Genomic DNA, 25301 nt, shown 5'->3' on the forward strand with positions numbered 1-25301 from the left:
TTGATTGGCCGGAGCGCGGCCGCCAGCGACTGCCTCCCCGCGAGTGTGTCTCTGGCAGTGTCAATGGCTCCTCCTGCCACGGAGCAGCGACGGGCTTGAGACGGGCAGGACCGCGGGGCTCCTTTAAGAGAGAGATTTTCGGGGGGGGCCGGGGAGGGGGGCCGCGGCGCGAACGTCCCCCACAGCCAGCGCTCGGGAAGAGCCAGCGGCCGGCGGCTCCTCTGCCTCTCGAGCTGAGCCGGCGAGGAGGCGGCAGCGGCGGCGGGACCCCCGCCTGGAGAACTCCCCCCCCCCTCCCCTCTCCTTCCCTGCTGCCCGCTGCTGCGAGGCGGCCGCCCCGGGGCTCCCTCCTTTCCCCCCCCCTCCCCAACGAGGCACCGGTTGCCGGAGGATTCCCCCCCTCCCCTCCCGCCACCCACACGAGTCGGCAAATGAACTCGGTCCGAGCCGCCAACAGGAGACCCAGGCGAGTGTCCAGGCCGCGCCCGGTGCAGCAGCAGCAGGAGAGGAACAACGCCGCCGCCGCCGCCGGGGATCGGGGTAAGCCAGGCGCCGCCGCGCCGAGCTCGGGGGGGTGGGGGGGGGGGGCGGCCTTGCGCGGGGTTCGCCGGCGGCGCCGGGCCCCGCCGCGCCCGGCCGGGCACCGGCAGGAAAAGCCCAGGCTGCTTCACCCTTGGCTCCCGCTCAGGCCGCGCTTTGTTTGGCTTGGGCTCTGCCCCGACTCGGGGCCGCTGGGCCCTGCCGCCGAGCGAGAGGGAGGCGGGGGTTCGGCCCCTTCCCCGGCCGCGCTCCCACGCCCGCTGGGGAGTGGGGGGGGGGGGGGAGCCGATCGCCGCCGGCCCTAAGGGACGGAACGCGGCGAAGCCCCCCGTCCCCGAGCCCCCCGCCCCGTCCCCGGGGGCTGCGGGAAGGCGAGCCGGCGGACCCGGTGCCTTCCCCCCCCGGGGGAGCGGCGGGCTGGGCCCCCCGGGCCGGCTGAGGGGAGAGGTGACGCGGGGGGGGGGGGGGGGGGGAGAAGCGGCGCCCGGGGCGGGGAGGCGGGGGGCTGCGGGGCCGGGGGAAGGGGGGGGGGGCTCTGGTGCCGGGCAACTTGCGCCGACACCTTCCCCGCCGCCGTCGGCGAAATGGTGTCGGGGGGGGGGGGGGGGGGGCGGCGGCCCGGGTCTCGGCGGCGAGAGCCTCCGCGGCCCGCCGCGCCGCGCAATGTTTGCTGCGCAGTTCGGCGCCCGGGCTTCGGTTACAGCGCCCGGCGGGGGGGCGCGGGCCGCGGCCGATCGGCCATTTATTTACCTCAGCCACACCGCCCCCCCCCCCCCCCCCAGCCGCCGCGGCAGCCGTCGGCCCCGAACCGGCCGGAACGGAACGGGGGGCTCCGGCCCCCCCCCCCCCCCCCCCAGCGCCTCAGCCCTGCCCGGCGGGTCCGCCCGCGCCGGTGGGGCCGGGGCCTAGCGTAAAAATGTTGACAATTTGGAGCTAATGGGGGAAAAGCACCATTGTCTGAGGGGGGATGAGGAAGCGGCGAGGTGGGATTCCTCCCCTTAATGGAGCCCGGAGCGGGGTGGCCAGTGCCGGGGTGCGGGGGCGAGGGGGGGTGGCGGTCCCTCAGCCCTGGCACTGTCGCCCCAGTGATGGCTCTTGGGGGTGCGAGTGTGCGTGTGCTCCGTATGTGCAGGGCTGGTGGTGGTGGTTTTTTTTTTTTTTTTTTTTTTGAAGGCGAGATGGGGGTGGGATTGGAGGAGACATTTTGCATGTCTTATCTGGTGGATTGGATTTTAATTTTTTATGCATTGGCTGTCACAACTCTGGCATGATAAAGGAGGCTGATCGGTGGTGCAGTTTTAGATGTACAAATGTCTTCTTAAAAATAAAAAAAAGCCTTCATTGTCATCTGAATGTCTTTTGTTTGAGTATCTAGGATATCACATCGAGAACGAGGTATTTTAACTACGGAGATGCATCGTGATAAATACTTTAGTGCGTTTTGTGCAATCAAAACGTTTTAAGCAAATGAAGTAAAGAAAATTTAATCTGAGGAAGTATTTTTAATTCTCCATTCCTCCCCCCTCCCCTCCCTCCCCTTCCTTCCCCCGCCCCCCCTCGCACACATTGGTCAGAGCAAAGAATGTTACCCAGACCAGATTGCTGTGTATATAACCAGAGGATGTGATGTCTTATGCCCAATTATGGGTCTTGTGTAAACCTTCCAAAATCTTCAGTAATTATATAATTAAAATGACTTCTCTGGTATACTGACATTTAAAATAAAAAAAAAAACAACACAAAACCCAAACCCAAAAAATAACGAAAAGAACTTCCTCCTCTCAATGACATGCACTGAGGATTTTCATCATCGATGTTCCATATACAGAATATAGAATTTTTTCAACCCCACGGTTTACTTCTTCTTTTAAACAGATGAAAATGTAACTTCTAAAAGGCATCCGGAAAGGTGTGCTTATGGATTAAATGCTGTGATTATTCAGTTTTACATTGGACAGCCAGTCTCAAACTGTTCATATGTTATTAATTTGCTAAAGATACAGACAGAAACTTTTTCTGTTAAAATATGAGGCTGCAATTTATTTGTATTACTCTGATGTTTCGTGGAACTCTACATTCACCTAATTTTGGTGGGGTTTTTTTACATTGTTCGTTGCTGTTTTCCACTCCGTGATGATAAAATTGTAATAAAATCAAGTTCCACAGTTTGCCGAAATTACTGTTCCATATGGATCACTGCTAGCTTTTTCCTTGCATTTTTGAAGGTCAGTTGCGCTAGGTCTGACTTGCCCAAAAATGTATCAGCAGCATTAGGGTCTTTTGTTGTTAGTGTTATATCTACATTTGGGGTGTCTCTAGTGCAGTTCCTGTTCCTGTCTCAGAACTTGCAAGGTCTGATCCACTATCTCTGGAAGCTAATGCCAGTTTACCTGTGACTTTGATCGCTTTGTGCAGAGCTGTTACTTTAAAGGATGATGAATAATGCTACTAAATTATAAGCCAATGTACTAGGGTTAGACCATACCGCACACAGCAGTGGTGACTTTTTTCACCTTTATTCCCAAGCAATGTAGGTCATCTTAAAAAAGGCTGTACAAAAGAAGCAGTGTAAGTTATTAGGAAAGGGTTTCTGTTAAACTCAGATTTAAATGCGTTTAAAAAAATTGTTACTAGATAACGTGAGTGCAGCTGTGATTAAATGAAAATTATTATTTGTTATTATTAATTTCCTCCTTCATATTACAGCACAGTACTTAATAGTACCAATATCATGGAACAGAGTTGATAACGTAGCACAGTTAATCTTTGGAACTTCTTGTTGCTTCATATCATTAAAGTAGATTGCTTAGTAAAATGTGTTTTAGGTCTTCAGCTTTATTTATTATTTAATGCTGTAAGTAGGCAGTGTTTTGCACCTGTGTAACAGCTGTTACATTTTCACCACTGAGTAAAAATCAAGTTATGACTCCTGTTATTAATAAATAGATCACTAGGAAAAAAATGGTTTTATAAAAACCCTCCATCAAAGGTTCCTTGTAAGGGTTTAAAAAAATCATACAAAGCTGTGTTTTATACTGTGAAGCAATTCTTGGTTTAATGTATTTTATAGATATAGTATGAATAGATCTAATGAATGCATAATCATGCTATCTTTATTATACATTGATAAACAGTGTTTGTGTACCTGTATTGTGATTAGTGGGGAAGGGAGATCATAAATGGTTGCAGATAAAAAATTTTTCTCCCCAAACTCACTGTGTTGTACAGCCAAGATAAGATGTCATCAGGATATACTTCCCAAGATGTTTTCCCTTATGTTCTGCTGTTCACACCTCCTTCCATCTAAATTAGCCACTCTGGCTACACTATGCTACTTCTGTTTTACCTTCTCCCTCCTGATCTCTCCCCAGTCACCAGTGGGGTTGCCAGTGGCTTATTCTGCGGGTTTGGAATTCTGCATGATAGATACAGAATAGATGGGCCCTTTCATTTTCTTTAGGACAATGGTCTACCCCAGAGGAAATCTGGACTGGGTGATGTCTGCGTTTAAATATTCCTGTGTTTGCTTATAGTGCTTTTTTTGTTCGTTCCCCCCCCCCCCCTTCAGGGTATAGGTTTGGCTACAGTTTTAGGAAGAAGGCAAGGTTAGACACTTATTTTTAAAAAAATAAAAAAATCTTCTCCAGTATGCAGCTAAAACTGTCAAGCTCAGAGCTATCACGTGAATGTTTTTTTTCTTGTTTCTGTTCTTCTCAAAATAATAACTATATTAGTCCATATGTGCTTCGTTATAACGTCAGCACAATACTGGATATGGTACTAACGAGGTTCTGAGCTTTATGTCCAGTATGAAGTGCTTTTAGGATTGGATCCTGTATACTGTTAAGGACCAAATGTGTAGCACCATGGCAGCTGCGTCTGCCACAATCCTGCGCGTTCCTTTTACGTGGTAGTGGTGTCCATGTGACAAGGCAGTGAGCTGGCTCTGGAGCTGCCTGCGCCAAACGCTAACTGCCTTTTTTTTTTTTTTTTTTTTTCCCCAGGTTGATTTTTGGCACAAGTGCTGGTACAAGGGAAGGGATAGCACTGAATGCCTGTGGGTGTGGTGGGATTGTGGCAGCTCCGATTTAGATTGGGTTAAGCTGGATCAATACTTCTGGAGTTGGGGCATGTTTAATACATACAGCCTGTAAACCTACCTTGCAAGTTTGCTGCTCTCCCTCCCACCAGTCTATTTTCCAAAGAAAACAAGACTTATACACCCGTACAGTCTGTCTGTCTGTCACTCTGCAACTTCTGAACTCGTTAGCTCATTTCATCCAGATTTGTCAATGGGGTGTGAAGTTCTTAAGTTTTGCGGAAATTATTGGCTGGGCAGAGGAAGAAGACAATGAGGGAAAAACATTTATAACTTACCCTCTCTACCCTTGCCGAGAAGCAGCAACCAGCTGGCCTGTCAGCACACAAGGTAATTGAATTACTCATTTGTCTGTACAGGGGACATGAGGGCTTGAAGTACTACTGGGAGAAAGAGTAGGTTAGACTGTGTAAGACACAAACATGTAGAAACTAAGCTCCAGTAGGTTTCTTGCTCACAAAGCTTGAATTTTGTAATGTTGAGATAGATATCTCAGGAAAGTTAAGGAGTCTTTATCTGGCCCTATTTCAAGTGCATGTGTGTAAGCATGCGCGTGATTTTTTTTTTACTTTTTTTTTTTTATAATATATGCACCAAAAGGCTTATGTTGGTGTGTGCTGGGATGTAACAGTAACTGAATTAAATGACTCTTATTCTGAAGCAAATGCCCAGACTTGCATCAAAATAACTAAATTGGTTTCAGTTTTTGTAGGATCATCCCTTATGGCAAGAAGTCAAGAAGTCAGGCATCAGTTGCTCCAGGTGGAGAGAAATCTAATTCAGGCTTTTTCATATTCCTTAGAAGAGAGTCCTAGGCCAGGAAAAGATACATTTGTATATGGATATGTAATCCTTGTTTCTGCATTGAAAAGTTTCCAAGGTCTGCCTTACAGATAAAAGTTTAGAATCTATAAACTTGGTAATTCAAGTACAGCTTCTGTTTCCCAAAGCCTGATTCTGCACCACGCGTACAAAGGAGTGTCTGGGTACCTCTGTTGTCCTTTATGTAGGACAAGTGCCTAAATTTATGCTAAAGCTTTCTATCTGATTTGGAGAGATCAAAATCAAGTGCAGTTGTTCTTGGTATACACAGTAACGTTCATTGCCCAGAGTTTTGGTATATTTTGGTCATTCATAAGGCTATTAATATCTGTTATAGTTTCCCAGAAATACCAAATCTTTTTCTATTTAGTTTCTGTCTTGCCTAAACCATTGAGCTCAAAGTTTTTGTAAAGAAGTAATGAAATCTCCTACGTCAGTCTATTTGTTATCTTTCTGCTTTGGGGGAAGGTTGTGGCCTGTGCCCAACTCCTGCTCTGGTGCTTCCTGGGAGAATCACAGTTACGGAGTAGGCCAAAGCTGTCCAATGTATGTCAGGCTTTTACTGCAGGTGTGCAGGGCATTAAGCATAATAAACATTATGTGCACTGAACATGGAGGATTTAATGTATATGCATACAATTGGAGCACTGTGAGTGCTTTGTCAGCCCAGCAGCTGCCTGGGAATGTCAGGCTTGCAGCTTGCTCTACATCGGCAGTTTCCTCACCAGCATGGTAAATCTGGTGTGCCTAGCAAGTGCTGAATTTGCAGTGCCTGTGCAGACTGTCTGCTGTGCGTGTGTGTTTATTCGGCACGTTAAGCACACTTGCTCTGCACACGCACAGTGGTATCATCGGGGAGGCCAGGTGGCAGCCAGAGAGGGCTGCCACTGCAGGGAAAACAACTTGTTTGAACCCCCCCCCCGCCGGTCTGGGTCACTTCTGTAAAGGGAGTGAGTATGCACCAGGTGTATTGTAATGTGGGTCACCTGTGGCAGTGCTGAAACTTCCCCTTACAGCTCGTGGCTGTAAACTATTTGGTCTGCTAGGAAGAGGAGGTAGGGTGCTTCTCTAAAATTTCCACATTAAATTAGATTAAATATATTTAGCCTTATATATTATAACAGATGGTGTGGGAAAAGTAAATCAGAACTGTGCAATGTGTGGACAATAAAAGCAGAGAAGAGAGGAAAACATGACTGAACTAACAGGAACTGAGAAAATTAAAGGTTTGTTCAGTTGACTTTGTCATTACCTAATCCTCTCATGTTTTCTGGTTGTTAAGTACTTCTGTTTGTTTCTTGCTTATGTGGTGTTTCTCTGTTCAGCACTTGAATGGGGGGGGAGCGTACTTGGTGATTTTTGTTATTGTTCATGGTACTAAAATGTAGTATCTGAATATAGCCTAGGATTTTAGTCTGAGTTCTTCAGTTCTTGATGAAATGGCAGGGGGGAAGAAAGCAAACTAAAACATACAGTGCAATTACAGAACACCTATCAAAATTCTGCTTTTTATAATACATTGCTATTTTAAAAAAAGACTTCTAAATTCTTGTAAAAGAGGGAGAGCAAGTTCTAGATGTAGAAGTAGTAAAGTAAAGAAGACAGTCTAGAGGAATCTCCTGTCATTTAAAGTGTACTTCCTCCTAGAAAGTTTAGTGAACTTTTTTTGAGGTGATTAAAATCTCTGAATCTGGAATACTTCTTAAAAGTTAACTTGCATAGTGGTTATTGTGGTTTTTCTCAATAACTAAGTTTTGCTGGTTATACTGCTGCCTGTTCTTAAAATGTTGTTGTTCGTCCATACATAGAAGCTGGGAGGACACAGACAAGCAACAAATGAACACTTGTAAAACATACAGCTCTTCTAGCAGGCTTCTAGGAACTACTTTTTATGCTCTTCTCTGAGATACTTCCTGTAGTTGTGTTTTGACAAGATAACTAATTTTAGAGCCTGGTTGCTAGAGGAGAAGGGGTCATCCCGTAATTCCTGCTTCTAGCCCTGTGTTCTTATCTCCTGCCCCCAAAACACCCTGAATAGTTAGTTATCTGCTGGTTTAGCTCTTTGAACTAACTGCAGAGTTTGGTGAGTGTGTAAGAGAGGCGGTCCTCAGGTTTGCAGTTGGGAGTGGGAGGAATGAAGTGGGACTGCCCCTCATCCTCACAGCTAACCCTCCGATCAGTTTAGCTGTCGTGTGAGACTGGAGCCTTGCACAGTGACTGGCGATGGTCCTGTCCATTTGAGAGGAGCAGTCGAAATGCTGCTGTGGCTCTGTTCTACCATACGTGCTACGATACACACAATGAGATCTACTGTTCGTTGTAATGGAAACCTGCAGTTTCCACTCCATTGCCAGGTTTGTCAGGTCCCTCCTGATGTCTTAAATGTGAGAGTTCAGGCACTGCTTTGTTCTAGGAGGCTGAACTGCTGCATAGTTGTTTTCTGCTTAGAAGCATTGTTGCTGAGGCTCCTAGGTTTGTTTCTGATAAACAGCTCTATTTTCTTGATTCTACTTAGTTTATTCAGCAAAAGTATATAGCAATACCATTCTGATACATACCATATATTACTGGTATTCCAATATTGAAATAATAGTGGTGTTTATCATCTTGGGCAACTGGTTCTGTGTTCCAGAAAAATTGATTCAGCTATATAGCTCTACCATGTGAGTGCCAGTCTAGTGTTGATACAGTATATATAGAGTTTTTCCTCAGTTTTTCTGTGCTGCTTTTGATTTGGTAGGTGTTTGGATTACGGTTAGCTGTTTGGTGATGTTTTTTGCAATTATTAGTGAAAACTGATTTAAAAAATGAACTAAACCTCTTAGCAGACATTGCTCTTGGCTTGGGAAAGTACTGGGGGTGAACAGTAAAAGTACATGTGGGTTATTCCAGCTGTAGGCCACTGGAAGGGTAGTCCTTCATGTGTTTCAGAGAACTCTTCAGTTCCTAGCTCCTGAACACAGCATAGAGAAACAAGCAGTCCTGAGAATGAGGTTGGGAAGCAAAAGCTTGGGGCTTGTGCTACTGTGAATTGCCATTACAAGGCAAAATTAACAACTATAGTTGGAATTATTACACTTGTTTTAAATAACCACTGTCCAGACCAGCAGAAGAGCTGAATTTGCAGTCTCATGGTCATCATGCTGTGTGCATGCTTTTATACCAAAGGGCTGGTTAGCATGAATAGGTCATGTTACAGTAACTATTTCCTTTTGGTAATCCTAGTTTGTAGTGTTTGGAAACAGCCTGTTTGCCTTAAGGGCTCTGATTTGTGGGTTCTCTTCTGTTGCTTGTTTTCAGCTTGCACATCTAGAAGCAAAGGTTCAAGGGTTTAGCCTCTTGCTTTCTGAATAGGGGTGAGTTGTAGCTCTATAGCCAGTCTGAATTTCAAGCTATCTTTGTATTTGGACAGGTTATTGTGGGATGACAGGTTACCGTATGTCAGCTGATCTGTGGTATCTGATTCACAGTAATTGTTCATGTGTATGCTCTTAGCCTGTGGCAAATGGAAGGTAATTTGAGTTAGCTTGACCCTCTTTCATTACACTCTTTCAAGGCACTCCCTTCTCCACGTGGATTGTTAGACCTGCTGGAGTGCCTTGGCTAAAACAATAATGCAGTTTCTGTCCCCAAGCTAATTTGGGTGTATCTATACAACAGTAAGATGAGGACTTCACCACAGTTTCCTGTATTGCTGTTTTGAGACCATACCTTGCTGAAGGAGTGAATACTACAAAGATGCTACCCTGAAAATCAGTCAGATGCTATAATTACCAGGTGCGTTTTTCTTTAGCAAAACTTATGAAAGCTTTATTAGTGCATTTTAAAACACCACAAATAAGTCATTTATTTTGCAGTATCTTGGTATACTTCTTGTTTTTGAAGAAGTAGGTTTTACTTCGAGTCCTTTCAGAAGGTGCTTGGTAATTGAAATCATTCTAACACTGCAATAATGGTTTTGGATGTTCTGATTCCAAAGCCCACTGAAATCCTGGCTAGCTGAAAGATTCCCATTGACCACAAATGGTGCTTGAATTTGATCTGAAACGACATGAAAGGTAAAACAATTGATTTTCTTTTTAGTGCTTAGTTTTTAGTTGAAATTTGATTTTGCAACAGTAAATACATAGCTATCCAATCTGGTTCATCAATAATTATTAAAAATATAAAATACTACTTAAATGCATGTGGAAAAATACTTTTCAGTAGTCAGATATTGCCATCCTGTCTTGCTGCCTTACTGAATTTCTAAGGCTCCCGAAGAGAAACTCAGAACTGCCTCTTGAATCTAACTCATTTCCCCCCTTTCCTGCAGATAAATCTGGTTAGTTAATTAGTGCACTACTGATCCTATGTGTATATGACAAATAAATAAAGCTTCTTCCCAATTTTTCATTCTTATTTGGCCAATGAGAGGTTTTTTTAGGAGGTATTTGGTAAAATTTACAGTTCCCAAGCTGCTTGTACTTGGGAAAGTGAGTGGAAAAGTGTGACTTTTTTTCTTTACTTGGAATTCAGTCTCCTTAAGACATAGGTCTTGGTGCAGACTTGCTGTAGTCCTCTGATAAATAAATAGTTGTGAAAGTTTGTCAGCATACCTTTAGAGAAGACTTTATGCTGCAGAAGCATAGGAAAACTTCCCATTGTAATCATTTTTCTAAGAGCTGAGGACAAAATGGATGCTTTTTGGCTAAATAAGCCTTTCCTGGCTGTTGGGAAAACAAGAGACCAGAAAGATGACCCAAATACTGTTGGGTCATTAATTTAAATTGTGTGTAGTAGCTGTTCAAATTAATGTTTGCTATTTCCTTAAGTTGTTGCTGTCTTGAAGGAGGAAGGATGGCAACTTTGTTTAGATGGTTGTTATGTTAGTCTTCGGCAAGATGTCACACTTCACCTTTCTCTGAAGATGGTAGGATCTGTGACCATCTTTTTTTGGAAGAAAGGTTCTGCCCCTTCACCTTCTTCAACAGTCATTGAAGATCAGTTACTCAAACTAGAGTTTACTCTGGAATTTCACTTGCTCTGTTTTGACCTGTATTGACTGCAACTGTGCAAGTCGAGATCAGGCACAGGGACAGGAGGTAGCTGAGCCTCCCATCACTTATGACCTTGGAAGTTGCAAGACTGAAGGTCTAGGGTGGTCGCAGTATATGAAAATGAGTAGCGGGTTTTCCATCGCAGAAGAACCATTTTATTCAGATCTATTTGGAGCTTCCTCTCTGGCTCCATTTTTAACTGTCTGCAAAGCTACCTCATAATTGAGCCTCTAAGGCATACGCTTCAGATCATTGTTGGGAGAACCTCCTTCAACACAAGTTGTGCCGTTGTCTGTCTAGCCAAGCCTCAGTGGAAAGGCAGGAGATAAATGCTTTGGGCTACTGTTGCTGTCTGGATGATTAGACGAAGAATGTGTGTGATTGTGATAATGGGTAGTATCTGAATTACTTCAGGTGGCCTTTGATAATGAGTTTAGACCCTTTCATATCTTGCCAAATTTCTCAGCTGCAGCTGCTCATTGATCAGCAGCTTGTGATCAATAATCTGCTGATACACTTGACAGTATCAGTATGGATGCTTGCCATTGTCAAGTTTTATCATAATGTAAAAGGTTTAAGTAACTGAAAAAGGCATACCTGAGTAGGTTCACTGGGTATCTAATGAAGTTCTGTTCTGAAGATAAAGTTGTCATAGTACATGTCGATGTGATGCTGGCTTTCCCATTTTGTCTAAGTAACGTTTGAACGTCTGAGCTTGTTAATGTTAAAAGTGTTAACAGGAAACAATGCTTTCTGAGAGCTCTGTCTCATCTATACCTATTTTTTTAAATGCCAAAAAAGAAGGGGAGGTGAAATTATTCTGATTTTCAGTTATAGACAAAATAATATGTAATTTTAAAGTAAAATATGTTGGTCATGCTAATGTTGAAATAAGCACTTTATCTTTTAGGGGCTGCTTGCATTAGTATAGCTATTAGCTATAGTTTCCATAATCGGGCTGAAAATAAAAAGTGAGGATAAGGGAAGTGTTAACTTATTTGTAAAAATGTGGATAATGTGGCGAAAAAGAAGAATGGAAAATTAATTTTAAACAAAATTTTAATTGAAATTTTCAATATTGATACTATGTGGTAGTCCAGTTTAAGATCAGTTTTCACATTCACTTAATGACTTTTTCAGCCTATGTTTTTCTGGATAACTTTTTCAAGAAACTGAAGATCTGAGCGTGCACTCTGCTGTGGGTTGCTCTTATGCTGATTAATACAGTGGAAGTTAAAAATAGGTAGTGTATGGAAAAATCATGATTTTTAACTTCTCTATTTGAAAGGCCTACCAAGCAATACCTGCCATCCACTGGTGCTCTAAGTGGATTCATTATCAAGTTCTTGGGTAAATCCCAGCAGACTGACTGCATAGTTTGTTTCATTTATTTCACTTGTCTTAATGACAAAGAGTGCTATGAGCTGCCAGTGTATTTTTTGTGTGTGTGTGTAAGATTTCTAGATGTTATACAATCGTGTGAAAACAAGAACAGTGGCTGAAACACTGAGCATGCTGAAATCCTAGTGAGTTGGGCACAGTGATTTTCTGACTAAATATACTTTGGGTGCCACACCAATATTTCTTCCTTAACAGTAAGGTCGGACCTCCAGCATTCCTCTGGACTACCACTGTTGGCAAACAGGTAGAGTCTGTTGAGTAGTACTGTAATGGCTAGGGAAGGCAGAAATTTTCAACTGTTTCTGTCACTTGAGTGGTGGAAATAATTGCCACTTTCACAATGAGTAAGTTCAATGAGCAAGTTTTAAATAGTAAGAAAAACTGAAGAAGTGGGCTGTTTTAGTATCTTTGTGTTGTTTTGATGCCGATCTAGTCACTAAAATTGTGTGTATATGCTGTGTGTTAAACATTCGCTGTGATTTTTCTCAATATTTACGTGTAGGGTCCTGTTGGCAGAAAGGTGATATTTTTCAGTAATATAAATACTGTGTGCGCATTATGGTGTCTGGGGGAACTGCTTGAGCCTGGTTAAGGTTTCGTTTGTAAGATTTCTGGGATATATATTTTGTATTTCCCACAAATTCTTTAGTACTGCAGAAGTGGCCAAATGTATTACAGAAAATGAATTTTAATTCCTCTAGTTTGTGAAATTAAAATATGGTTTGAGAAAGCGGCAAAGAGGTATAGATCAGAATAGCAAGATTTGAGAACTTGGTATCCACAAATCCTGCTTGTGTTGGTTTTGTAGATTAGTTTAAAAAAAATAAAAATCAACCTGCTCCTTTTTTATTAATACAGATAAGTGCCTCTTCCCCCCCCCCCCCCCCCCCCCGATATTTTTCATGTATGTGGAGACAAAATTCTTAAGTGTCCCTTTCTCCAAACTTAGCTGGCAAAGTCTCCCCACCCAGATAAAATTTCTGCTAGTGAGAGTCTCTGTAAAAGTTTAAATGATCTTGGGGGTTTAAATTAAATAAGAAACCACTTCTTCAGTGACTTTTTTTTAAGAATAGACTCATACATATGTGTGCATATTTAACTTTTTTTCTTTAAAGTGAGAGGAGTAATTCAGTGGTTCTTTGTTTCCTCTTTCAGTATTTCTAGTAACAGTAACGCAGCGGGTGGAGTGACGCTAAGGAGCAGTTTCTAGTCCGGAAGGTTACTGACTTACTGATCTCTTCACAAAAATCCTTATTTTTGTATATGCTAAGAGTTTACTTGGGAAAGAGCTGTTCAAGCATGCAGTGATGTTAAAAGATATTAATCAGTGCACTCAACTTCAATCCTTCCCTTCTGCCTGAAGGTCTTGCATCAGGGTTGCGCTAAACGTGGGGAAATGTCTCTTATCCCACTATTTCTTACAGTGATTCTAGCAATGGCCTAGTTTCAGGTACTGGTAAAGGATCCCCTTTATTTTACTAATTTGGATATTTGTCTTGCAGTACTCTTGTCATGTAGGCTTTCAGTCATGTCTGTAGCTATCCTCATCGCACACCTGGGATGTAGTGAAGTACCATTGTTCTGACTTCAGCAGCGGGAAATGAAAGTGTAAAGAAATGACGTAACTTGCCCAAAGTCACCAGGGAAGTTTGTAGGCATGGTTTCACCATTGGTTTAAGCAGTGGAATTGCAGGTGGCCACCAAAAGGGATTTTCTTGGTGGTGCTTTACTTCTTCCTTCTGTTGTTGGTTTTAGTGACAGTGCACCTGTCCAGTCACTGGCCATTGTGTGAGGTAGCTGGTGGAAAAAGGTCTGTACTCTCCTTTCTGGCAGTATTACACTCTTAAATTGGTTTAACTTTATCATGGAACCACATCTGTGGCAAAGCATAGAATTGAACATGATGCTTTTGGGTTCCTGTGGTTGGTAGTCTAGTTTTAAACTACACAGTCTCTCTTGGTACAATACCTGTCGTCTTTCTGGACTTATTTTAGTGCTCAGCTTATCCCAGGATAAAAACTGGATGGTTGAACTGGGAGTTGTTGCTCTCGGTTGTCATTTGTCCTGTGCTCCCAGCTGGTCCCTGTTCAAGGCAAGGATCACCGAATGGCTCAAAATATGGTTGCGGTGGTGCTTTAATCTTTCAGGGCAACATACTAAGGTAAACGAGAATTGCAGTTGGCTGGCTTAATTGTGCTAGGCTGAAAACTGGAGCCGCTTTTGAATTGCCACGTGAGCTGTACAGCCATCTGTCATTGGGGCAACAACTTGTATTCTAAGGGGCAGCTGGCAGGGTTGAGACTTGCTTCAGCTGGCAATTTTTTTTTTTAATTTGCCACTGTGTGTCTGTCAGAACCCTTATTTGTGGGTACGGAAGAGAGTAGGGGTTGCCTTAATTGTTTATGCAATTAACTTAAAAAATCCCAAGAGGAACAGTGGGCATTTCTGTGAGAATAAATTATGTTCATATAACTTGCGTTGTGTGTCCTTATAGACTGTTTCTTGCGGGTTTGAGATATAACAATAATGTGACAGTTGTGAAGCCATAGGTGTGCCTGTGGGTGCACTGAACCATACGTATGGCACAAGAAAACTATACGTTCTTACTAAAATGCAATGTTATATTGTGAAAGCACAAATACTGAAGGAAGTATGCTGAGAGACAACCTACAGAAAGGATTGTGTGGAAGATTCAAACATTTAGATTTTGCACTAGTTCTCCAGAAACTTTTATCTTACAGGCTCCTGAGTAAGGATGTGGGAACTCTTAATGGTATTGATCATACGGACACATTGCTGTGAACAGAGAGGAAAAAAAACCTAATAACATCACTTTATCTGAGGAAGGCTACGTGGGTTTATGAAAGGTAATTGTTGGGAAAACAAGTAGTTGGAGAAAACACTGCAGTTGGCAGTCAAACAATATATGGCTTTTAATTTGAAATGCTTTGAGTATTTTTATCGGAAGAGGGGGTGCTGTTCCCTCTCTTTTTGTTTGGTTGGTTGGCTTTTTGGGGTTTGTTTCTTCAAAACCAGGAATGAGTTGATAGCTTACTCATTTGGGGAAGTCTCAGGGAGCCCGGGATAGCATTTTACATTGGCTCTTGCATAAGTCTTAACTGCTATTACTTGTTCATCCCATACAGCCAGCTGATAGTCTGGGGGTAGAGGGTAGGAAACAGTATAACTTTAGTAATGGATTCTTAGTCCTCAGTCATAATCTGGACTGGTGCAGATGATACTCTGCTCTAATTTAAACCAGCTGCTGGCTGCTCTAAAAGGACCTGTATAAAGATGACGATAGCTGGCATATGTGCTCTGTCCACTTCTCCCCACTTTTCTAGTACATCCAGTAGACCAGAGACCATTAAAGGGAGTATGTGCAACATGCATTTATTGACTTTGTGCTGGTAAGGGACACTGGTTTGGTCTCAGAATCTGTCTCAGTGTTGATTGTACCTTTCCAATGTCCAGAAAGAATTGGCCAGGCCCCCAGGCTGTTAAGGTTGGAGTCTTATGAACATGCAGTAGGACATGTCTGAAGTATCTCCTCGTTGCTACATGTAGCTCAGAGAACAGTCTGGAATTAAAATTTTCTGTAGAGCTGTCCTACTAAATTATGTCACTGGTTAGATGAAAGTAAATTTTTGATGGGAAACTTTTTTTCTTTCCAATGTGGTGGAAGCATTTGTCTTTAATAATTGCTTCAGATTTCCAGGAAATTTTATTTAGTTCTCTGTACTTCTCAATCTGAAAAATATAGTTGATTTAAAAAAAAATAATAATGACTTGGAATAAAAAGTTACAATTTTAAGTACCAGAAAGGGCACTGACAAACTATTGTACTCATTTATAGTGGCAAAAGAAGTTCAGTGGCACTTTCAAAATTACTCCCAGTGTAATTATTTCTGATAAAGGATTTGCCTGATATCATCTGAATTTTGAGATGTTCAAGTCCATGACTTAGTTGCCTTGATTTTGGTCTTTACTTTGGCACCATGCTTCCTAATAGATACATTAGAGACAGCTTTATGTTGGCAACCATGCTGTCTTGTCTGAGGCTGTCCCATTGTGGGGGGGAGAGACTGTGGAGTCCTGGTATTATTTATTTTTTTAAATGGTTTTTAACTTTGGTGTTTCAATGCACATTGGTCTCCTGTCTTCAGTGTCATTTGTGGTGATGAGTCGGGAGAATGTGGTGGTGGTATGACTTTCTCCTCCCCTTTTTTTTATCTCAAGTCCCTTCTTTGGGAATCCAGAACTCTTCTGTATTTAGAGTGAGCAACCAGCTCACAGTGAGGTTTGGCTTTATAGAAGAAGAAAATTCATTTTGAACTTTGGTTTACTCAAGATGTTTGCAGCTCTGTATTTGTCCACTAAGGGCACCAAACCGGATCTTTTTTGGTCTTAGGAGTTTTCCTTCTGTGTGATGTTCTTCCATTCCCAGCACTGTCATAGCTGAAGGTTTGCACGTCTTCGGGCACAATCCATTACTTTTCATTAAAGGAAAGCTTCTGTCCTTTCCCATGTGTTTTCTGAAGAACTCAAAAGATATTTTAATAAGGCTTTTTTCTTTTGCCTAAAAATCTAAGCTGAAGTAGCCAAACTGGATTTTGTCTTTTGAAATGCATGTAACTACTTTTATTTTACTTCTTGAGTTTGAGGGCACTAGCTCTCAAGTGTGAAACATGGTTAACAAATTTTTCAAAACCTGTTACGTTATCTCAGAGCTCTTCACTTTCCAGGAATGCTGACATTTTCTGACTAATAGATGGCACCATGTATAGCGTAAATGGTTCTCACCCTTGGAATGTAGAAGAGTGCTGCAGTGAAAGATGGTTTTACTCTTTTACCTAACTGCTGCTCTTAAAGTCTTGTTAGCATAATACTGTTTTGTGTATGCTTAATTATATGTATTCAGCAGTTTACTGCCTGGCAGTAAATCTAGTCTGAGTTCCAAATATGACTTTTACTCTCCCAGTCTAGGTTGTTATAAATGTTTAATGTTTAATTTTTTTCATTCTGGTAACTGCATTTGACTAGTGCACTTGAGCCAGAAAGTATTTAATATGTTATTGCTGTACACTTTGCTTATTACCAGATGGGAGCCCCAATATATGTGACTTGCTTCTCTATATGTTTAATTAAAAGTAAAAGGAGCTGTCAGCCTCTTGCCTGTATGCCAGGCCTAGAGCTGCTTGTGGACTGTTTCTCATACGTGGTGCCTACATATGTACTTTTTCTCGTTGAATAGTATGGGCTGCTGTATTGCCCACTTCTCAGTTAAGATATCAGTATGACATACAGCTGTTACCTAGCACAAGCAGAACTCTTTCTCTGAGGTTAGGAGGGTTGGTGTGGGGATGAAGGTATGAATAGTAGTTTCTTCAGCTGAAACTACAGGAGAAGTTACTAGAAAATAGGAATTTATAAGTTTGTCTTGAGTAATTCTTCTTCCACCTCCCATTCAGGAGAATTGGAGGGAGTACTGAACAAAGAAAAGTGATTTTTTTTTTTTTCCTTCCTTACAGAACTTTAATTGCAATAGGTGTAGAGGCCCAACGCAATTCTTTATTATAACTTAAACTCCGAATGGTTACTGTTAAGTTGGAAATGGAAAAGAAAGAAAACCTATGTCTGTTATTAGTGTTGCACAAGAATTTAGGTCTCGCTTCCTCCTCTGTAGGAGAAGAAATGCCATAGCACTTGTACTGATGCTGGATTCCCTTGACTGTGTTGGGTTGCTTACTTGGTTGGTGTCCCTCCTGTTTCATATTTCCCCCCATGCTATTGTATTTGGTTTTGTTGTCTTTATTGTTATAGCTCTCTTATTTTTAATGTACCATATGTGTACACTCAGATGATAAAAAGTAGGTGGATGAGGATATTTGGAAACTCAAAACTTTGAATGCTCCATGCAAGTGAGGCAGGTGATTTTTTTGCTGAAAAAAGACTTACGGTATCTATTTCCAGTTGTGTCTACAGAGACAAGTCAGTGACTGCAAGGAGGGAGAGGTTTATAATTTTGCAGTTAAGTTTGGTAGGAGTAGAGGAGAACTAAGTACAGGTAGGTGTCCTGACTCAGGGCAGTTGTCTTGTCCTGCAGCCTCTTTTAGTCCTTAAAACTAAACGACCAAATGTAGGAATCTCAGCTTCACTTGGAGAAGTCTGGTTTGTGGTCAAAAAGTAGAGGTAACTCAGTGGTTGGGTGCATCCTGGTGGGGGACAGAGATGCAAACAAAATTGATGAAAAGGCAGAGAAGATCTTAACAGTGTTTTATATTGTTGTTACTGATGCGTGGGTGAAGGCTAAATGTATCAAGCTTCCATGAGAAGGAATTGAACGGAGAGAATCTTAGAAATGGGTGGATGTATTCCTGGAGTGTGTTTCTTTCTTCACTTGTTTTTATAATCATTTAGTCAATGTTTAAAGAGGTAGCATATACTGGAGAATTGTGCTGTGAAGGCTTCATCTCTTATTCATGCTTTATGCCTTAAACTTCCTGAAATATTTGGGAACCAGCCACAGCCGCTGTGGCTGGTCACTTTGTGTACAGATTCATAGGTTTGGAATCCACCTTTGCTGCTTTCCGTGGCTTTTTCTGCAACTGAAATTTGTAGTGCAAAACACTGAAATCTCAAATTTTACAAAAGCTTTGCATTACCTAATCTTATCTATATTAATAAATTTGTACTGGTACATTATTTAAAGATCAGATGGAAAAAATATTTCAGATTTCTGAAACAAAAGACAGGTTGCTTCTCGCAGCTTTCTGTTAGGGTATGTGAGCAAAAGTAAGCAAAAGATGAAGAGGTGAGATGGTGGTGGAATTCTTTGTTTTTCATGTTACAAAAAAATGAAGAGCCTTCTGGTAAGGGATTTATGGTTCTCGGTAAATTAATACTAGCCTTCCCTCCTTAACAGAGGTAGAAAGTTCTTGGAAGAAATACTTGTTCTTACCAATATACTAGTTTTTGAAGTCGGGAACAAAAATCCAGTAATCGGCTAAGCCCCAGAAAGCTAACACAAGTGGTATATTTATAGCATCTAGATATAGGATGGATATTGATACATGTAGAGGTAAAAGAGCAAAGGTTGCTGTAGAAAACTTATGGATTATCTTCAGAATGGTGAGACATGATGCATGCTAAAAGTTAATATTTTAAAGAATTATTCTTAAAATCTGTATTCTGTGTAAAGTAGTCGTAGATACTAGGTGTGAACAAATTACTTCAATAAATATACTGGTATTTTTAATATAAAGTGTTAATTTGTTCAGTCTATAGAATATGAACAGTTTGGTTTTTAAATTGGCCATAGTTTGAGAATAAGCATTTCAAGAATTCAATCTGACAGATGTTTAGAATACATCTTAAGACAATTCTTGTGGCTGTGTTGAGCATGAATGTAACAAAGATGGCTAATATTCCATGTGGTTAACCAAAGTACAGGGGGAAACACAGCAAAGCTCAATGCACTTGTAAAATATCCTTGATACATATTAGAGCACTTAGAATATCTCAGTTTTGCCAGTGGTAAAGCAAACAATGAACAGAGATCTAAGGATGCTGTTCTGGATGGAGCGTAATTAATAGTTGACAAGTATTGTATATTTTAGTTCAGTGGAGTAAAACATCCACTTGTTCAGTAGGCTGGATTTAACTGTATTCGTGACCCGTGGCATACTTTGAGTGCACAAATTATATTTTACTTGCTAAAAATGTTTTGAATGTTCATGATTTAAGAACAATTCATGAAGGATTTTCTTTTGAGTATTTAGTGATACTGAATCAGCTTGCGGGTATGCTTGTACTTCAGATATAACAGACTGGATGAATGTAGTTGTGTAATGGGTGCTTTTTATGCTTCCAAATGGACAGTGTCCTATACATTCTGCATGCATAGGACTTGAAACTTACTGTGATCCGTTGTACTGAGGTTGCACTCTATAGTCTCACTATCCTATGATAGGCGTTGGTCTGCCAAGAAGGCGGATGTGGCATATGGAGTGGCTATGTAGAAGATAATACCATCAGTCTGTAGATGCTTTGCATGCAAGGTTTTCTTCTAGGAAGACTTAGACACTCTAGAGAAGCTCTCTTTGAGGTAAAGATGTTAGATGGTCAATACAAACCTGTTGTCTCTAGAAAAGATGGTTAATACTGGATTGGGGCTGAATTGTTGGCATTGACCAGTGTTCCCTGAAGCACTGCCGTTCTCCAGGTTCCAATTATGCAGGAAAGGTGAAAGGACAGGAGCAGAATGAAGCAGGCTTGACTCCTCTCAGTATTTAAGATTCTTTCTTTTTTATTATCTAGTATCTGTATGCAGACATGCATAGCTCTTATTTTGTGACAGAGGTCTTGAACTCTCCTCCACCAAAGACACAATCTCCTGTAAATCCTTTGAGAATCTGAGATACAAAGTGGAATGTTTTTTCTCTGGAAATGTTTCTGGAAATATTTTTTTATACTTTGAAAACATCTGAGAGGTGTCTGTTAATGGAAATAAATCTCTATGGTGATGTCTCAGTTTTGTTTACTTGTTCATTTCTGGTTATAACTGGACATTTCCAACTACCATAACGCTTTCCCTTAGTACCACTGCAGGTAGTGTAGTGCATCTGTCTGCTACTAGTGTCCACTGTGCCTATCGACTGGAAATAAAGATTAATTCCATCATAGTTCAGGCTGTGGCTTGTTTCTCTTCTTGTGCCAGTATCAGAAATCCACACAGCACTGACATGAAATAATTCACTGACTGCTAAGTATTACACTTAAAAGATAGCAGCCTGATTTCATGTCAGGCTTCATAGTTTTTCAATCATGGTTTGACTGATGCACGAAAATTTCTTTGTGCTCCTTACTTGTTAGTCATCAATGGTGGCGTATGCTCTGACATCTAGGGGAAAAAAAAAGTCAGCCAGCTACTGTACAATGACAGGGTTCTTCAAGGTGTAATCTGTATTTCAAGGTAGCCTGCCTTTTAGCCTTGCTGGCTGGAAACCTCAGGTTTCACAGGGTTTGAATAATGCCCACTTGTCCAGCCCTTACTTGGGAGCATAGAGAAGCCACGGGCTGTATGTTTTCTTCACAAGTTTAACTGCTACCCAAAGACCTGTTGTGGGTGGTATGTTTCTGAAACATATGCATGCTTGTATGGCATCAAGATGCTTTTGTTATCTTTGGGGTGAAGGTGGCCATTCTATGAAAATTTCAATTGCACAGTAATGTGCATGACTGTATAGTTTGCAAGTTCAGTAAAGAAAAATGCAGGATAAATGTGGTTAATGAAATTAAGGACTTTTAGTACTGAATGGATCTCCTAAACATTAGCACAAGGTAAAGTAATTCAGATCAAACGTTGGAAACTGTAGTTCACTAGATACTCCTTTATTGTCACCAGTCAGTGACATTTAAATTCAAAGGAGTTCATAGAAAATACTTATTCTACCCGTGCTGTATAGCAGTGATGACTGAAAGAAGCAGCAGCTGAAAGCATATAAGCAGCAATGTCTTTTAAACCCTCCCCACCTACTTTTAGAAGACGTTAATCATTTATGTGCTCATGAATTGGGTAGAGTATCTTGAGATGGCAGCAGCCAGTTCTGAATTGGCTCCATCAGTTTCAAGCAAGTCTTTGAGGGCAGAGCTCTTAAACGATGTGGCCATCATCCCAGATGATCAAGTAGAAGAGATGGCCGTAAGCAAGCCCCAGTGACAGAGAGATGTGATCATTGTTCACATAACCCCAAAACACTGCACAGTCAATATGGAAGTATAAACCTGTGTGAAAACAAACTTAACGTGATTACTTTTTGTGTCTTACTTTCTCCTGTTCTAGTCTTGCTTGCAGCCATGTTCACAAGCTGTTCAGGGTAAGTTTGGGTTTTCCCCCCCTGCTTTAAGTGTTTGAAGTGACTAACTTGGCTGTGTCTCCAGGTGCTACTGCAAATTAATAACAGTGGAACAACTGAGTAGTTTACAGGTGTGTCAGATTGGTGAGTTCAGAACAGGTGAAACTGTGACAGGATGACTTGATGAAGGAAACTGAAACTAAGACGATGATTACAAAGACTGACAGAAAATAGGGCCAGGAAAATAAATTCAATTTGCTGATGTTATATAACCATCTTAGTGCAGCCTGTAGATTCATTAGTTTGAGAACATACTTTGTAAGGGAGAGTGATTGCGTATGGCTTCACATTTAGCAAATTGACTGTAATTTAGAGTGAAGGTGTGGGAGGTTGAATATATTATTACTTTGGTTTTCTAGCTGGTGTGATCTTGTCTAGCAGGTGAGTTTTTCAGTGTGTTCAGCCAATGTGTTCTAGCATACTTCAATTTACAGTTGTGAAGATCCTTGAAACCATGAATTGGCACAGCAGCACTTCTTGAATTTATTTTTTTTTTTTAACACTGAGAGCCTAAAACAATAATATGGAAAAAGAATGAATCGCCTCTTTTTGTACCAGGAGGATATTTACAGATTTGTACAAAGATGGTGTACACTAGTGGTGTTAAGTATTTCATTCTAGATGAAGGATACAAGGGGGAGAAAAAGACACTATTTTGAAGATCACCCTTAAGTAGGTGGTACTCGTAAGTCAAGTATGTCATCCATCCTGGCACAAGTTTACCACCTCAGTGCTTAATTTTGAAAACTTAATTCTCTTAAGGAGGATCTGTTGGATGTCTTGGACTTTGTCTCACTTTCTTTCTCAACTCTAGCGGTGTGGGATACATCTTTTCCTATACCTCTGTAATCAAAGCTTTTATTTTTATTATAATCAAGCTTGAGCAGTGTAAATGAGATCACATGGTCAGGCAGCAGTTTATTTCTGCATGGCAGTCTTCATGCTCACCTTCCAGGGTAAACACAAATATCTCCTTACCTTTTGGAAAGTCTTTAATGTGGAAAGATGAGGGAAGCAGCTTGAGGCTTCCTGTTTAAAACTTCTGCAGATCACCTTTGTGATTGACCTCTTCTATTAATTTTTTTTGTGTAGATACAATTAAAGAAATTGAAAGTGATGTTTTGATCAGTTACTTGTCAGCATTCAGTTTTGTACAAAGGTTGCTATTACTCTAAAATAGCTATTTGTTACAAATACCTAATCAGTTGCTAGCCCTTTAGCTGTTCCTTATAAAGGTGGTGTGTTTGGAAAGGCTTGGTGATGGTTCACTTGCCTGGTCAAGTGCGTAGAAGTACCCTACGATGTTTTACAATGTAACTCCTGGTCAAAATGCTTGGTAATGCTGTTTTTTCCCCTCAAACCTCTGGACCAGGAAGATGATGAAATGAAACAGAGTCTCACAGTTGGGAAGGAATGAGGTAATGTATGTGTTATGGAAATCTAAGAGAAGGGAGTTTCTCTAACTGCAGAATGCTTTAACAACTTACATTTTAGTACTTTTAATCAGATCTTTAAATGACTGTGCTGAGATGTTTTGATTTAACCTAAAATATTCTTTTTATGCCTTCATAATAGGTTTCTTGCTGACAAAATGTATTTTGATACAGATTCTTCAATTGCTTAACATAATGTTAACATAAGTGTTAACACTTGCCAGTGTAGAAAATATCCATGTTTACGTAGCAGTGTAAGCTATGTAAAGCTGTGTAGTTTTACATGTGTGGGGTTGAAAATACTGTGGTCTGTCTTCCTATTCTAACGTCATGATGTCTGGGATTTTTGGATGTGTGGAGTACTCAGAAGAGTGAAAATAAGCTCAGGTTTTTGAGATGCTAACGTATTACAAATTTATGTTTTATAACAAAGCATTCCTTGGGTAAAAGCAGTTGGATTGGAGCTTTGGTGTAGTAGTGAGGCCATGTAATAGGAAATCTAGAGGGTAAATACTTAAAGTCTCGACATGTTCAGCAGGAGTGGGAGAGCTGTTACCTGCCTGATGAGAATGCTGGAGTCAAGCAATAAATGAATTGTTCTCTGTTGGCACCTTCTGCCTTTACTGACTATGTGAGGAGTCTGGGCTCCTAACTTAGGTCATCCTTCAAAAATGGATGGAACAGCCTTTTGAGCTGATCTTTTGCTTATTATGTTGTTTTAGCTCAAATAAACCATATTAGCAAAGCCATGGCTGCCTTGGAAAAGGCTCACAGAGTTTGGGGACTCCGCAAACTCTCCAGGCAACCTGTGCCAGTGCTCAGTCACCCCCACAGTAAAAAAAAAAAAAAAAAAAAAAAGTCTCCTTATGTTCAGATGGATTTTTTTTAATATAATGTCCCTCCAGTGCTTAAATGCTTTCTCACCTTATTTGTGTAGAGCTGTAAGCTAAGTGAACTTTCACAGTTCTTTGGGCCAGAGAAGTGTTTGTTTTTATTTTAAGTAATATTTGAGCAGTTTGTCCTCCAGAAGAGATAATTATCTATGAGATTATTCTGTCATACAGAACTTATCTGAAGGTTTGTTACCATCTGTCTTGTTTGTAATATGATGTTCCTTCTTAATGTTAATACTCTTTATTCCTGCAGCCTTTTAAGGATATAGTCAGATGACCTAAAAACCACAATAAATTAATACTATGAAGTGGCAGACCTCCTCAACTGAGGTATTGCAACTGACCTAGTCTGTTGATGTACTAAGTAAAATTAGTTTGGCTGGATGAGAGGTGTTTATCTTTTCTGGTGGATCAGTGTGTTTGGAACTGTTCCAGGGCTGCACACCTGTGACTCTTCTCTTACTACCTATTTTTGTATATATATCAAAATTGTCTGCAGAAGAATGCCTCGACAGCTATTCATATGCAAACAGCTGCATTTCTATTCTGTATGTATTTGTTTTACTTTTCATCAACTCTAAGAAGTACTAAAAGGGACAGGATCAAACTGCATAGGCTTGTTGAGAGTATGGGGATAGAGGGGGAGTCAGCACTAGTCATGGGATGGAGGGGAACCTCCCCATGGGGCAGCTGCCATGGGAAATCTTGTAGGAAGTGTGGTGGGTCAGGACTTCAAAATGGTTATGGAATAAACGACAAAGAGCCATTCTCTCTGGTCTTAAAATGAGTAAGTATCCAGAACTACGGAAACTAAACAAAATGGGAGTTTAGGTGCGTGAGAAGGAGGACCTGTTTAAGAAAAGGAGAAGTTCCAGATTCCTGCTGTAGGTGTACAGAAAGACTGGACATAAAAGGCAGTGGAGGGAAGAAAAACAACCCTGCTGAAAACTTTCAGCACTTCTGGATATTTTAAACAATATGAAAAAATAGTAGTTCATCTCTGTTTTGTGCCTTATGCTTGTTCTCAGGTAACCAAGCTTACACTGCCTGCTTGAACTTTATTGTCTCTTAATGTTGTTAAGAGTAAACTTGAAATGCAAATAGGAAGCATCTTTATTTGGAAAAAAAAACCTAAGACTTTTTTTTTTTTAGATAGT

The 25301-nt window shown here is 41.3% G+C and overlaps 1 protein-coding gene across 2 annotated transcripts in view; it reads left to right on the forward strand.

Annotated features, from left to right (window-relative positions):
- The first annotated feature begins 73 nt into the window (after positions 1 to 73).
- FBXO11 (F-box protein 11) overlaps positions 74 to 25301 on the forward strand; it is a 77615-nt gene continuing 52387 nt past the window's right edge. For both annotated transcript variants that reach the window (XM_069799939.1, XM_069799940.1), the window contains exon 1: positions 74 to 540. In XM_069799939.1, the coding sequence (XP_069656040.1) occupies positions 432 to 540 (109 nt within the window). In that variant the 5' untranslated portion in view covers positions 74 to 431. The remainder of the gene's footprint in view (positions 541 to 25301) is intronic.

Source organism: Haliaeetus albicilla, chromosome 13 (genome assembly GCF_947461875.1).
Source record: "Haliaeetus albicilla chromosome 13, bHalAlb1.1, whole genome shotgun sequence".
Lineage (NCBI taxonomy): Eukaryota > Metazoa > Chordata > Aves > Accipitriformes > Accipitridae > Haliaeetus > Haliaeetus albicilla.